The following is a 12888-nucleotide window of genomic DNA, read 5'->3' as shown; positions in this document are numbered from 1 at the left end:
CTGACCCCAAGTGACCAATGCGTGTCCCTGAAATATCATAAAGGGTTAACAAACCGGCAACTCTGTAAGACGGCAGAATCAATTCAAAAGTCAAACCGGCTTACCAAAGATAGCAGTGGTCATGGCATGCATGTGCCGCTTTATGCTGGTCAGTTCATCCGCCACCGGTTTTAGTGCAGCCTCGGCATCTTCTGCTCGTTTGATTAAAGCGGATTTTTCAGTGGCCCAATCCGCCCGCTTCTTCTTGAAGCTCTCCTTAAGCTGTTCCATGGCGCTTAAAGAGCTGGTTAATTCCTCTTTTGCTTTGGAGATTTCAGCTTGTTGGGATTTCAGATTTTCTTGGAGATCGGCAACTTGGCTTTCTTTCGTCTTCAGCTCAGCCTGCATGCAGACAGTTATATGATTCAGCAAAACGGTACAAGGATTGAAGTACCAACCACATAACAAGTTATGCACTTGGCACTTGGGGGCTAATGCATATTCGATCTTCATCTTTCAAATTGCTTACAAAGTCCCAAGATCAATACAAGTATTCAACTTGGCACTTGGGGGCTAATGGCTATTTGCTCGTATATATTCTGATGTGGTGATCTCAATTACTTAAAGTCCCGGTTTAACTACGCTAAGTTGAACCGGCCCTTGGGGACTACATCAGCGAATTTCAAAGCATTAAGATTTATATTAGTAAGTCCCGGTTTGAAAGAAGATTACAAACCGGCCCTCGGGGGCTAGGAGCGTCAACAAGAATTGAAATATACAAGCAGGAAAGAGCATATGGAAGTTACCTCATATTTATCTTTCATCATGTTAACCAGACCGGCTTCATAGTCACGACTGGTATACAACCGGTTCAGGTAGCCAGAATGGATATCTTGGGCGTTCAGAGCAGCGTAAGTCGCTAGATCAGCATTCCACTTGCCTTTGCCAAAGGCAGCAAATTCTTCCTTGGCAGTATGTTTGGACAAACCGACAGGATTGCTTGGCTCTGTATGGCCAATGCCAGTAATGACAACCTCATCATCCTTGGCATCGCCGGTTTGCACTGGGGCTGTTGGCTTGTCAGTAGGCTTTGTCGGACCGGTGGATTTCTCAATCCGGATGGAGCTTGTGGGCTGATTGACAGGACTTGAGGTATCAATAGGTCTCTCTTCAGCAATAAGATCGTCGTCTTGCGGCGGTGGATCATTGGGTATATCCTCAGGAATAGCCGCTTCAAGATCTGGTGTTTTGCCCGGTTCAAGGACGGCATCCTCTTCGGCCGCTTTGTCCAAGCGAGCCTTCTTGCTTGGCCTAGGCCTGGCCCTGAAAGGAATAACAAAATCAAATACAGCATATGTTCCAAGGTAATGTACTGCAAATATTATGATAAGTATAGCTTACCCAAGCACCGTTTTGAGCGGTGGCAGCTGAGTAGCCGATGACTCGCCAGAGGATGAGTGGGAAGTAACCTGGTAATCAGAGTCAGATGGATTAAGAGGTTGACGAAAGCAGCCCGCTTTAGGACAAGCACTGACAAGCAAATTAGAGACCTCTGAACGGCGTTTCTGAACCGGACTGTTCGGTAAACCGGCGGAGGTAACTACCTGGCCGCTGTGCCGGGTTGTGTGACGAGCTTCATGCTGTTGGGTCTTCATAAGAAATTTGGGATCCAAATAAGCAAGAGGATGAGAAAATTTAACTTTCCAGTTTGCCTGACAGATTTTTAGTGAAGGCAAAGGTTCTGAATCGGAAGAGAGAAATAATTACCTCTGCAGCATCAGCATGGCTGGTTTCGGCATCATCCTGACAAATATCATCATCAATAAGACGCATGAAAAATAAGCCAAGTGAGTCAAGCCCTACCTCAAGGTCCGGATTATCCACATCATCATCAGGGGCCAGATTAGAGGATGCAGTGGTTCTTTTCCTGTGGGCAGTCTTCTTCACAGCTTTAGTCTTTTGCCGAGTTGCTCTTTATGGTTTGTCTGGTTTTTCTGGTTTCTCCTGCGGCAATTTCTTGCTCCAAAACGGATCATTGCCCTGGTTACACAAACACTGATATTAAACAATGACCAGATATATCAATAACAGATTCAGCAAAAAGAAAAATCAAATTCTTACAGCTGGCGGTTTGTTGGTGGCACAGAAGGGAAGCAGGCCGGTTTTAGCACAGATGTGTTCCGGTTCATTCAACATCTTATTCACAGCCTCTGTGATTTCTTCATCGGTGAGCTGGATGTTGGCATGTCGCAGTGGGTCATCAACACTGCCAGTATACTCGCACATCAAACCGGAGCGCTGACTAAGGGGTAGTATGCTCCATGATATCCAACAGCGAGCGAGATCAACCCCTGTTAAACCGTTGGCTATAAAGGCTCTGAGCTTGGACAGTTGAGGAGCGTATTTGCTTCTCTCTTTGGCAGTCAACCTTTGCGGAAAGGGGTGTGTATTGCTAGGCCTCTCTGGACGAAAGCCAGGCAAAGGATTTTCACCAGCAGGGGAGGTGTCTTTGCAATAGAACCATGTTTGATTCCACTCTTTGGGGTGGCTATGCAGCTTGGCATGAGGGTATGTGACCTCTTTCCTTTTCTGAATCGCCACACCGCCCAATTCCGTATTGGAACCATCAGAAAACTCAGTACAGCGGTTTAGATGGAAACAGTCTCTGAACAACTTCACTGTGGGCTCCTCTTGAAAGAACGCCTCACAGAGCACTTGGAAGTGACACATGTTTGTAACAGAGTTGGGACCAGTGTCTTGCGGGTGGAGTTGAAAATCGGCTAAAACGTCCCGGTAAAATTTAGAACCGGGCGGCTTAAAGCCCCGGGCTAAGTGACCTACGAAAACAACGACCTCTCCTTCTTGAGGTGTGGGAGGGCATTCTTTGCCAGGAGCCCTCCAATGGATGGTATCTTTGCTGCCTAAGGCACCGATCAGGACTAAATCGTCCAGTTGAGCCTCTGTGACGCGAGAAGGAACCCAGTTGCACTCATATACTTGCTTGGCCATGATGAAATCTACAAGGTAGATGATCCCGGTTCAAAAATGCATTGATTAAGGTACATTGGTATGTGCAATGTTAAACCGGAGACAGATCTATCTAAACCGAAGTTTTATGAAGCAACAACATCTGGCGGTTCAACAAGGGGACTAATGCTATATACCGGTTTGGCAATTTTTTCTACAAAGTTAAACCGCCTGGTCTAAACATTGAAGCAGATGAGTAAGTTTATAGAAATAGATTTCCTAAGACTTCTCTACAGCGACGGATTTGAAGCAAGTTCTGAAAATAAGGAAAATATTCAAGGTTCAAAAAAGAACAGTACTGAATCAATGGGCAGAGATACATATAGATCTATGGTCTTGAGGCATGAAACTGAAGGCGGATGCTAAAAGCTACCGCTACACAGAGTAAGGATTCACAGATGTATCTAGGAGTTATCGTATGAACACGAAACAGGCGATGAACACTAAAAGAACATGAAACCCTAGAGCAGATCTGTGTTGAAAAGAACAGAAGACTTACTGGAGATGAGAAAGACGCGGAAGGTTGCCGCGGTGCTCTGGTGCGCCCAGGTTGATGCAGCGGCCAAGGTTGATGCAGAGGTTGACGGTGGCGGCGGAGCTCCGAAGCTGGGCAACGCGAGGAAGACGAAGCACAAGGGCACGGAGGGGAAAAAGAAATGACCCTTCGGTCCTATTTATAAGGCAAGGGACATGAGTCAGGCATGAAAATCAAGGGACCGTGGGTTTGGAAACAAAGATGTCGCCTTAATTGTCGCAGACCTATTAAGGTCCTTTATAACAGGTGACGTCACGCCGGTTTACAACGACCAGAGAAGATGACATCACGGCGGTTCAACAAACTACAAGAAGATATTGAAGATGAAGATTTTTGCTAAAGGATTGACATGAACATGTTCAAATCAATCTAGGGCCTAATGTTGGGGATATCACTACTAGGCATAAACCAGCCTATCTGGGCCGGGTTAACTTCGTCAGTAGTTAAGTATGTTAAAGCCCAAAAAGGCAGATGAGGGCTCAAGGCCCATAGTCGGTTCAAGGCATGTAGCCGTAAACCAGCGTTGGTATTTAACTTGTATTGTAAGTTAGGAATAAGTAGAGACCAAATCGGACACATCTATGAGCCGGTATTGGGACTCTGTGAACCGACGGGCGTCACCCGTGTATATAAGGGGACGACCCGGCGGCGGTTCAAGAAAAACAGACAACAACTCGAGACATTGGCGAAGCTTGTTTGCTCCCTGATCATCGAAACCCCATCAATTCCATCACAACTAGACGTAGGCTTTTACCTTCATCGAAGGGGCCGAACTAGTATAAACTCTCTTGCGTCCCTGTGTCCGCTTTAACCCCTTCAAGCTAACCCGTCGCGATGGCTCCACGACTAAGTCCTTTCTCTAGGACATCTGCCGTGACAAAACCACGACAGGTTCCTTCCCTTAAGCGCGCGACCCCTTAGGTTCAAGCCGGCTTGGTCGCAGTTCGGATCACCTCCGGACTACATGGCTGGTAGCGGCCTCTAGCAAGGCGTGCGACCACCAAGCAGACGTTGAAGCTGGTTAGGCGAACCTGTACATCACACTTCCATTCCTTTTGCCACACGATATATGTTGTCGGGCTCAAGGTGAATCTGTCATCCTTGTGCTAGCCTGACCTCTTTCTCGTTCCAGTGATGCCGACCACAAACCAGATTATCTCATAATCCTTGTCGCATGGCCATGCTTATCCTGGTCGGATCACACGAGGGGTGTCGTGGAAATATTACGGCAGATGTCCTAGTGTGAGGACTTAGTCGTGAGGCCAACGCATCTATGTGGTAGCTTGAGAGGGGTTGAGCGGAATCGAGAGACGCAACACAAGACAAGGATTTAGACAGCTTCGAGCCCCGGGAAACATCATCCGGTAATAGCCCTACATGCTGTTTGTGGCTAGATCTCATTATGGTCATGAGGAAGTCGCCGTAAACCGGCTCTCCCAGTTAACCCTAACCCTTTAAGATTGTTTCTTCTTACTTGTTCCACTTTGGGGAGCCCTGCCCCTCCTTATATAAGTTGAAGGGGAGGGTTACATGTAGAGTCCAACTCGGACTTAAGACTTCACTATTATGACCTCTCTTCATGGGCTTCTTAACATCTTGGGCTTCATAATGTCTCGGGCTTCATAACTCCTGGCAACCCAGTTATCACTGTCTGCCGGGTTATAACTGGTGCCGGTTTAAGATGGTCTGCCGGTTTATGATTGTCTGCTGAGTTATCATGTGACTTAACTCCTGTCTTAACTGTCAGCCGGTTTAACAACCTTCCGGTTTACCGTCTGAGTGAACTGCCTGTTTTACCTGTCTGTCTTAACTGTCAGCCGGTTTAACAACCTGCCGGTTTACCGTATGACTTAACACCAACCGGTTTACCACCTGCCTTAACACCTGCTGGTTTACTAAGTCCCAGCCGGGTTATAACTTCGGCCGGGTCATACCGCGGGGTATATCCCCGACATTAGCCCCCAGTTTAATTTGGATTTATCCATGTTAAACTGATCCTGATCATCCTTAAGTCCTTGTTACTTCCTTCTTCTATAAAATCCAGGTCAATAGGCCAGCTTCATAATCAATTTGCTGACATTGGTTTGTCATAGAGAAATATTGTGAAGAATAACTCCTTTGACTCAGCTCCCAATGCTTTAACAAAAATATTGATCTTTGAAATATTCATCTGATCTTCAGCGTGTTTAAGAATGTAGAACTTTGCCGGTTTATCATTGCCGGTTTACAAATATTGATGGCACCGGGTCATAATTGTAGTTAACATCAAGCTTGAAAATGTACCTCTTATATGCCTATCACTTGTAGCCCCCAAGTCTTAAGAAGGTAGCATAGCAACAACTTAAGACTTGCTTCAATATGACTGTCACAAGCTTGAAGAAATCCAGGTTGTTCATCTCAATCACCAGTCAGAACTGAGTATTCCACATATGCAGCCCCCAAGTGCCGGGTTGTCATGCTTGCAGCAACCTGGGACTTGAAATTGCCTTATGCTTATAAAAACTTCAACCAGTGTTGCCCCCAAGGGCCGGGTCATTATGCAATAATGAGCAGGGACTTTATAGATATGATCATGTAGAATTGAACAACAACGTGTAGCCCCCAAGGGCCGGCTCAGTAAGATAATATTGAGCTGGGACTTTATATATACTTCATTGAGAATAACATTATACGATGTAACCCCCATCATGGGGCTTGAACCCACGTCCACAAGGTTGAGAGCTTTGTGCTTTACCAACTGAGCAGTGGATCCTTTAATAATAGATGAAAAATTGTGTACCTTGATTTGTTGACAAGAGCAATTGGTAGCCCCCAAGGGCCGGCTCATTACGATGTGATGAGTCGGGTCTTCAATAAGTGAGCAAACAATGACTTTGCATTAGCCCCCAAGTGTCATGGTGCATGCTTGCAGCGACATGAGACTTGTGTATTTGATGTAATCCCAACTTGAATAATGTAGCCCCCAAGTGCCGGGTCGTAAGCCTGCAGCGACTCGGGACTATTCCTTCAATTGTAGAATAAATCATATCCATTGATAATATGATAGCCATTGCGCTAAAGCGACTTTGAAAACCTTAATCATAATACTGGTTATTGATAACCATAAAAAATCCAGCTGTGTTGGCTATTACAGATTTTGAATACTATAACCTGGTTTTGACAACCGGTTCCTGCCATATAAACCGGTATATCCGTGCTCATATGATACATGTAATGATGATGCAATGTATGATGCAATATATGATGATGTATGTGTATGATCAAGAGGGTTTAAGCTATGGTTCGGATACGACCAGAGTCCCCAAGTAGTCATAATTATGGCATCGCGCCGATCAAGAGGTGTAGCTATGGTTCGAATACGACCAAGCCCCCAAGTGATTTTCCTAGTGCCTTTATGCCTATCAAGAGGTGTAACTATGGTTCGAACCCATAGCCCCCAAGTGATTTCCCTTGTGGCCTTTATGCCTATCAAGAGGTGTAGCTATGGTTCGGATACGACCAAGCCCCCAAGTGATTTCCCTGGTGCCCTTATGCTGATCAAGAGGGTATAAGCTATGGTTCGGATACGACCAGAGCCCTCAAGTGATTTCCCTGGTGGCCTTAAGCCTATCAAGAGGTGTGACTATGGTTCGAACATAGCCCCCAAGTGATATTGCGAGCTGTGCTCAAGGGATATCCATGTTTGAGCTGTGATGTGCAACAGACTCTCTTTGGCCCCTTATGATAATATTGGCTTGATAGCCGGATCAAGAGGTGTAGCTATGGTTCGAATACGACCAAGCCCCCAAATGATACTGTGAGCTGTGCTCAAGGGGTACCTATGTTTGAGCTATGCTTTTGCAACAGACTCTCTTTGGTCCCTTTAATTTTTCCTGGGAACTCGAACTTGCGAGAGATTATTCTTTTTGAACCAAAAATTCTTAACCGGCTACTGAGAGCTTCAAAGCTTTGCGTGAGATAGCTTTCCCTTGAGCCGGATTATAAACCGGAATCTTTCTTTTTAAGCCGAAAATTGACGGCCTTTAAATTTTCACCAATATGGCGATTTAGGGTCCTGCATTAGATAACTTTGCAAGCCGGAGTAATTGCTCTTTTAAAGAAAGCAACATATAATATAAAGACATACTGGATGGATTTCACCTGATATGTTAGGCCAGTTAATATCCACCGCAGGGTTGATGGTCACCATGGTGAGGCTGAAAGCAATCATGGCCGAGTCGGCCGTGACAGCAGGCAGATGATTCAGCCATGGCCTTGTAAGTTGTGCGGACGAGTAAGTTGTTCTCCTTGTTGCAAGCTGGCGCGGACGTGTGAACTGACCGTCCGCTCATCGGGTAATGCGACATGGAGGAAAACATCATTGTAGAACGTTGCGAGTGCGTGCTCTATACCTGCAGTATAACAATAATTTTACCTGTATATAAAAACACCAATAGGGTAGTATAATGATGTTTTAGAGAAATTAAAATCTACTTGATAAAATATATAGGAGGGATAACACCTGATTTTGTTTTCATCGGGTGAACGTGGACAATGTCTTGACTGCACCCATAACCTCACGTGGAGTAATAGTGGCCACGATGGTTGCTCGCTGTTAGCGGCGGCTTACGCGTGGCGGTTCAACGATGCACACGGTAGCGAGGCCGGATCAGGCAGAACCGCTCGTGTCAGGGCGGCGACTCGGAGCGAGGGTAACCACAGGGTCCATGTCTTTCACCAGATTATCCTGGTTTTTCGTCGGACGTAGCGATCGTAGCAAAGCTCATCATTCAGGTTTTAATGAGTCTTCATATCCATCCATGCATCAAGCTTTGAAAGGCGTGCCTAAATAGCGGTTTTTTATTTTAAGGACAGACGATCTGCCTGTAGCAGCCGCAAATATTCAGTACTGTTGCTGAATTCTCTCTTGATCCATATCTGTATCCAGGGTATTTTTTGTACTGATCCCCTCGAAGACCCTGCCAGATGCTGCCACGACTTGTAGAAACAACTATCAACCCGTGGTTGGTGATATATGTGCATGATAGCGTAGACCACGACAATTGGATTTTTGTATTATCCCCAAAGCTACTCGTCCTCCAAAGTCTCAACCAAAGCTGATGTTTGGGACCCCATGAAATCAATTGGATTCTTACTGACACAGGTGACTTGGCGCAGACCACGACAATTTAAAACACACACGACCGCCGGAGGCAGCATACCGGCTCAGCTCAAAGCACTGCAGCGGTTCATCGTGCAAGAGAGCAACCAGCAGGAACGACAATAGGAATCGGCCGAAACGGAGCGGGTCACAGCGGCAGCAGCTCGGCGACTTAATAGTTACATGGAGAGGTTCCAAGGCAGGGGCGGCGGTTTACACAGTTTGGGTGCAGACCGGGTCCTCGGTGGCTCATCGCGGAGGCAGAGACGGTCGGAAGGCCGGCTCAGAGCAAGGCCGAGCAGCGACGGCTTCGAAGCGGCGCGAGGCGAGCCATGGCGTAGAGGCGGGGCGATCCCAGCGAGGCCTGGTGGCTCTGGCGAGTTTTGAAGGCCGGTTCCACGGCGATGCAGATCGACATCGGAGACGACTTGAAAACGCAGTGGCGAGGCGGAGTCGGAGAGGTGGTTAACACACTGATGAGGGTAACTCCATATGCGGACAACTCGGCGAGGTGCAACAGCGGTTTGGCAATGCACCGGTGGAGGCGATGCTCAGCAGGAAGAAGCGCAGGGGCCAGCTGGTGACGCGGCAAGCCACAGCGGTCGGCGGACGGGGTAAAGCGGCCTGGCGCGTGGTTGATACGGGGGATCCGGTCGTTGACCGCAGTGGCCGGCTGCGAGACCATGGTAGCTCGTGTGCAGCAAGGCGGATCACCACGGCCGGGCCGGCTCACCACTAGCGGCAGCTCAAAATCTGAAAATTGTTCGTCGATTCGTATTGGTTAAACCGGACGCCTGACTCGCCGGATCTCCACCAGTCTTTAAGGAGCTTTTCGGATTCCCTACGCTCCGGATTAACCCCTCCATGGAGCTAGAACAGTCTAGCGAAGGTAATAATTTGCAGTTGTAGATTTGACGCAAGCACTCGAAGAAGGCCGGCTCGTGAGCGCAATCAAGGCGGGGCGCGACTGAGGCAGAGCCTGTCCCGCGCAGCCGTGATTCGAAGTGGGGGCGTCGTGGCCGGCCCAAGGCGCAGCCAGTGATAGCGGTGGCGGCCCGACGTAGAGGTGAGGCCGGCGCGGCATGCAGGTCGAGGCGGATTAGCGTCGGCGGTTCACCCACAGGGTTGTAGAGTTCGCGACTCAAGCCGGGCATCTGCTGCGGAATCTGCGGCAATAGCTCAAAGGCAGTACGCTCGCGAGACCGCGGTTGAGGTGGACGCCGTGACCCGGAACAACGGTTTATGGCGTGGGAGCAACGAGCTAAGGCCGAATAGCTCAACCCGGCTACAGACGAGGCGCACCGGCGATTTATAGCGACGACGACACGTGGTTGATGCGGCACCGGCTCTTCCGTCACTGTCTTGGTGGCAACCAGTGATTCCAGTAATCCGTCCTCCCAATCCTTTTATAAATCGTGATCTTCAGACAAGCCTTCAGCAGTAAATTTTGATCCCGTGGACTACTACTTGACGTAGTACTTCTCCTTCCATCATTACATTAGGAAGTAACAGCAAGCCCGTACACTGCTACCTTGAGACTTGAAGAGTGAAGCCAGCAAGAGCATGAGACGGCAATGGCGGGTCACGGCGGCGGCAGCTCGACGCGCGATGAAGACGACCCCAGGCGCGGACGACGAAAACGGGTCAGGCGGCCGGCCGGTTTGACACAAGTGATACAGTTCAGGGCCGCGAGCTCGGGCGACTCGGAGCGGCGCCAGGTCGGGGAGATTCAGCGGCGGCGACTCAAGTGGCTCATCGCGCAGCGGAAGCAAGGCAACTTCAAAGTGAAGACGAGCTGCGGCGGCACCAGTGACTTAAGGTAAACTCGTGGCCACAGCAACAGAGGTGTCCAGGTGCTTGATGCGAGCCTAAGGCCACAACGGCAAAGGCGGTCGGTGGCTTGAAGTGATTCACGGCTGCGGCGGCGCCCCGGTGAGGTGAGGCGAGGCGAAGTAGCGTCTCGCAGCCGTGGTGATGAAGGTGAGCGGCGGCTCAACAGCAGACGGCCGGCAAATCTAACCCGGAGATCTGTGCAGCCTTGAGGCTGACGTAGCAGATGGGTCGGGGGCGGGCGCAGAACAAAAGCCAGCCGCCAGCTGTGGCCAGTTTCCGGGTTGTCGCAGGTTCGGCCGACTCACGTCCGTGTATCAGTTCGCGTCCGGGTAGTAGTCCTTTTCTTCCTTTTTCAACTCTGTATCTTACTGTCCATCTTTGTATATCCTTAATGCGTGAGCTTTCTACGTTTCAGCCCAATACAATAATGATTGGTTCAATAATTTTGTCTTCATATCAATTGCGGCCGGCTCGCTGTGACGTGAACCGTGGCAGTTGATTTTGATCATTGACTTTTTGACTGACAAAGCACCTCCGGTATGTGGTGATGTACTGGCCCTGGCAGATTACTTCTTCCTTTCAGATATACTTGACGCAAAAGTTGCGTACACAGCTGCAACTTGCCATGAATCGGACAAAAGTACGGCGACCACACAATGTTTGCTGCTGACAGACAACTCCTCGGGACTTGAAGTGAATCTGCATACGTTGCCTGCCATGGATGTTATGCCAACTCCATCGCACGACCTCAAACAGACTTCGGATTGCCGGATTTTGTCTCTTTGAGGCGCCGATGGGTTCGCCCGTGTCCGTCTTTGTCAGATGGATCGTGCGTGCGCGTACCACGCGGCCGCACCCCAAATCGTGTCTGGAATGGACGTGAATAAAATAAAAATAAAAACTAGAATGAAATAAATAAAAACTAAATATAAGCATTTTAAAAAAACATAAAACATATATAGGGGACAGCCACAAAACGGTCCAGTTTCCACGGCCACTTAAAAGGCCCAGTTTTCATAATTAACATATAAAACAAAATAAAAAAAACGCCTCCGCCTCCTGCGCGCTCCTGCCGCGCCCGTCGGTGCCGTGGCCGTCTCCGTCTTCACTGGCCGCCGGTGTCGTCGTCGTCGCTGACGAGGTCGACGTAGGCCGGCGGTGTCCACAGGTGGGCCGGAGGTGCGTGGTGGACGGGGTCGGGCTGGACGGCCGGAGGTGCCTGCACCACCTCCTCCCGTGGCGACGCCTCCCGCTCCGGTGACCGCGGCGGAGTGGGGCACCAGTTCACGCCCACGCCGGCGGCCATCTCCGGAGCAGTGCAGGACCAGCCCCACCCCTTGCCCAGCAGCTGCTGGAACGCGGCCGGCGGGTCCTCCCTCCTCTCCTCCTCCACGGCCAACATCTGCAGCTCCGGGAAGGCGACGTCCCCGGCGGCAGAGAGGGCCATGGCCTCCTCCAGGCCGTCCCACTGCCGTTCGTCGTGCGTGTACATGGAGTCGTCCATGACACGCTTGAGGAGACGGGCCTCCTCCTCCGCTGACATGCGAGGAGGTGGAGGGGGCGACGGAGAAGGCGACGGCGTGGGCGTGACGCCGCGCACGCGCGTACGCCCGCGCACCTCTCGACGTGGCCGCCGCAGCCCCGACACCGTGCCGGCGAAGTATGACGCGCGACGCGTGTCGTGTTCGTCCTGGAGCCACGTGTCCCAGAGGTCGGAATCCGGGCCGTACCTATCGTCGTAGAACAGGTCATCCGGGAGGAGGCGGCGCTCGATCTCATCGCGGCGCGCGCGGCCGCTCGCCGGCACAGGAGGGATCGGGACCCGGTCGGCGCTGAGGTGCCATCCGTTGGGGAGGTGGACGCCACTCCACGGGACCGGCGTCCTCGTCTCCCAGTACCTCCGGCACACGTCCGCCGCGAGGTACTGCCGATCGCGCTCGCCGGCGGGCCTAGGGTTGATGGTGAAGGGGGCCGGGATGGGGGCTCGACGGGAGGAGCGCGGCGGTGACACAGGCTCCTCCTTCTTCACGGAGCCGCGACGGCGCCCCGAGGAGGAGCCGGCCTCACGGTCGTGCTTTCCCTTGCCGTTCCAGAACCCCATGGCGAGGTGGGCGGCCGGCGAGCTCGAGGGCTTCGGCTAGGGTTTCGGCGCTGTCGGGTTTCGAGGAGGCCACGGGGTGGCGTGGGGCAGTGTGGACGACGACCCGTCCACGCTTCCCACTTAAAGAAGGACGGCGACCGTTCGACGTGCGGATGAAAGGTGGGGCCGCCCGCTCGTGCGCATTGATGTGGGCGGGTGGGAGGTAGGTGGCCGCCTGCCACGCGGCCCCGACGCGGACGAGCGCGCGTCCGTTTGGTGTCCGCCGCGACCCAA

At 50.8% G+C, this 12888-nt stretch overlaps 1 protein-coding gene across 1 annotated transcript; it reads right to left on the bottom strand.

Moving 5' to 3' along the window:
• Window positions 1–11592: 11592 nt before the first annotated feature.
• LOC147971478 (uncharacterized) lies at window positions 11593–12615 on the bottom strand. Its single transcript, XM_087522785.1, has one exon. The coding sequence runs from the start codon at window positions 12613–12615 to the stop codon at window positions 11620–11622; it is 996 nt and encodes a 331-aa protein (XP_087378911.1). The 3' UTR covers window positions 11593–11619.
• Window positions 12616–12888: the final 273 nt, after the last annotated feature.

This window comes from Triticum urartu, chromosome 5A (assembly GCF_056163025.1).
Source record: "Triticum urartu cultivar PI428250 chromosome 5A, HENAU_Tu73, whole genome shotgun sequence".
Taxonomy (NCBI): Eukaryota; Viridiplantae; Streptophyta; class Magnoliopsida; order Poales; family Poaceae; genus Triticum; species Triticum urartu.
Note: the sequence above shows the minus strand (reverse complement) of the source record. Positions and strands in the feature narration are given on the sequence as shown.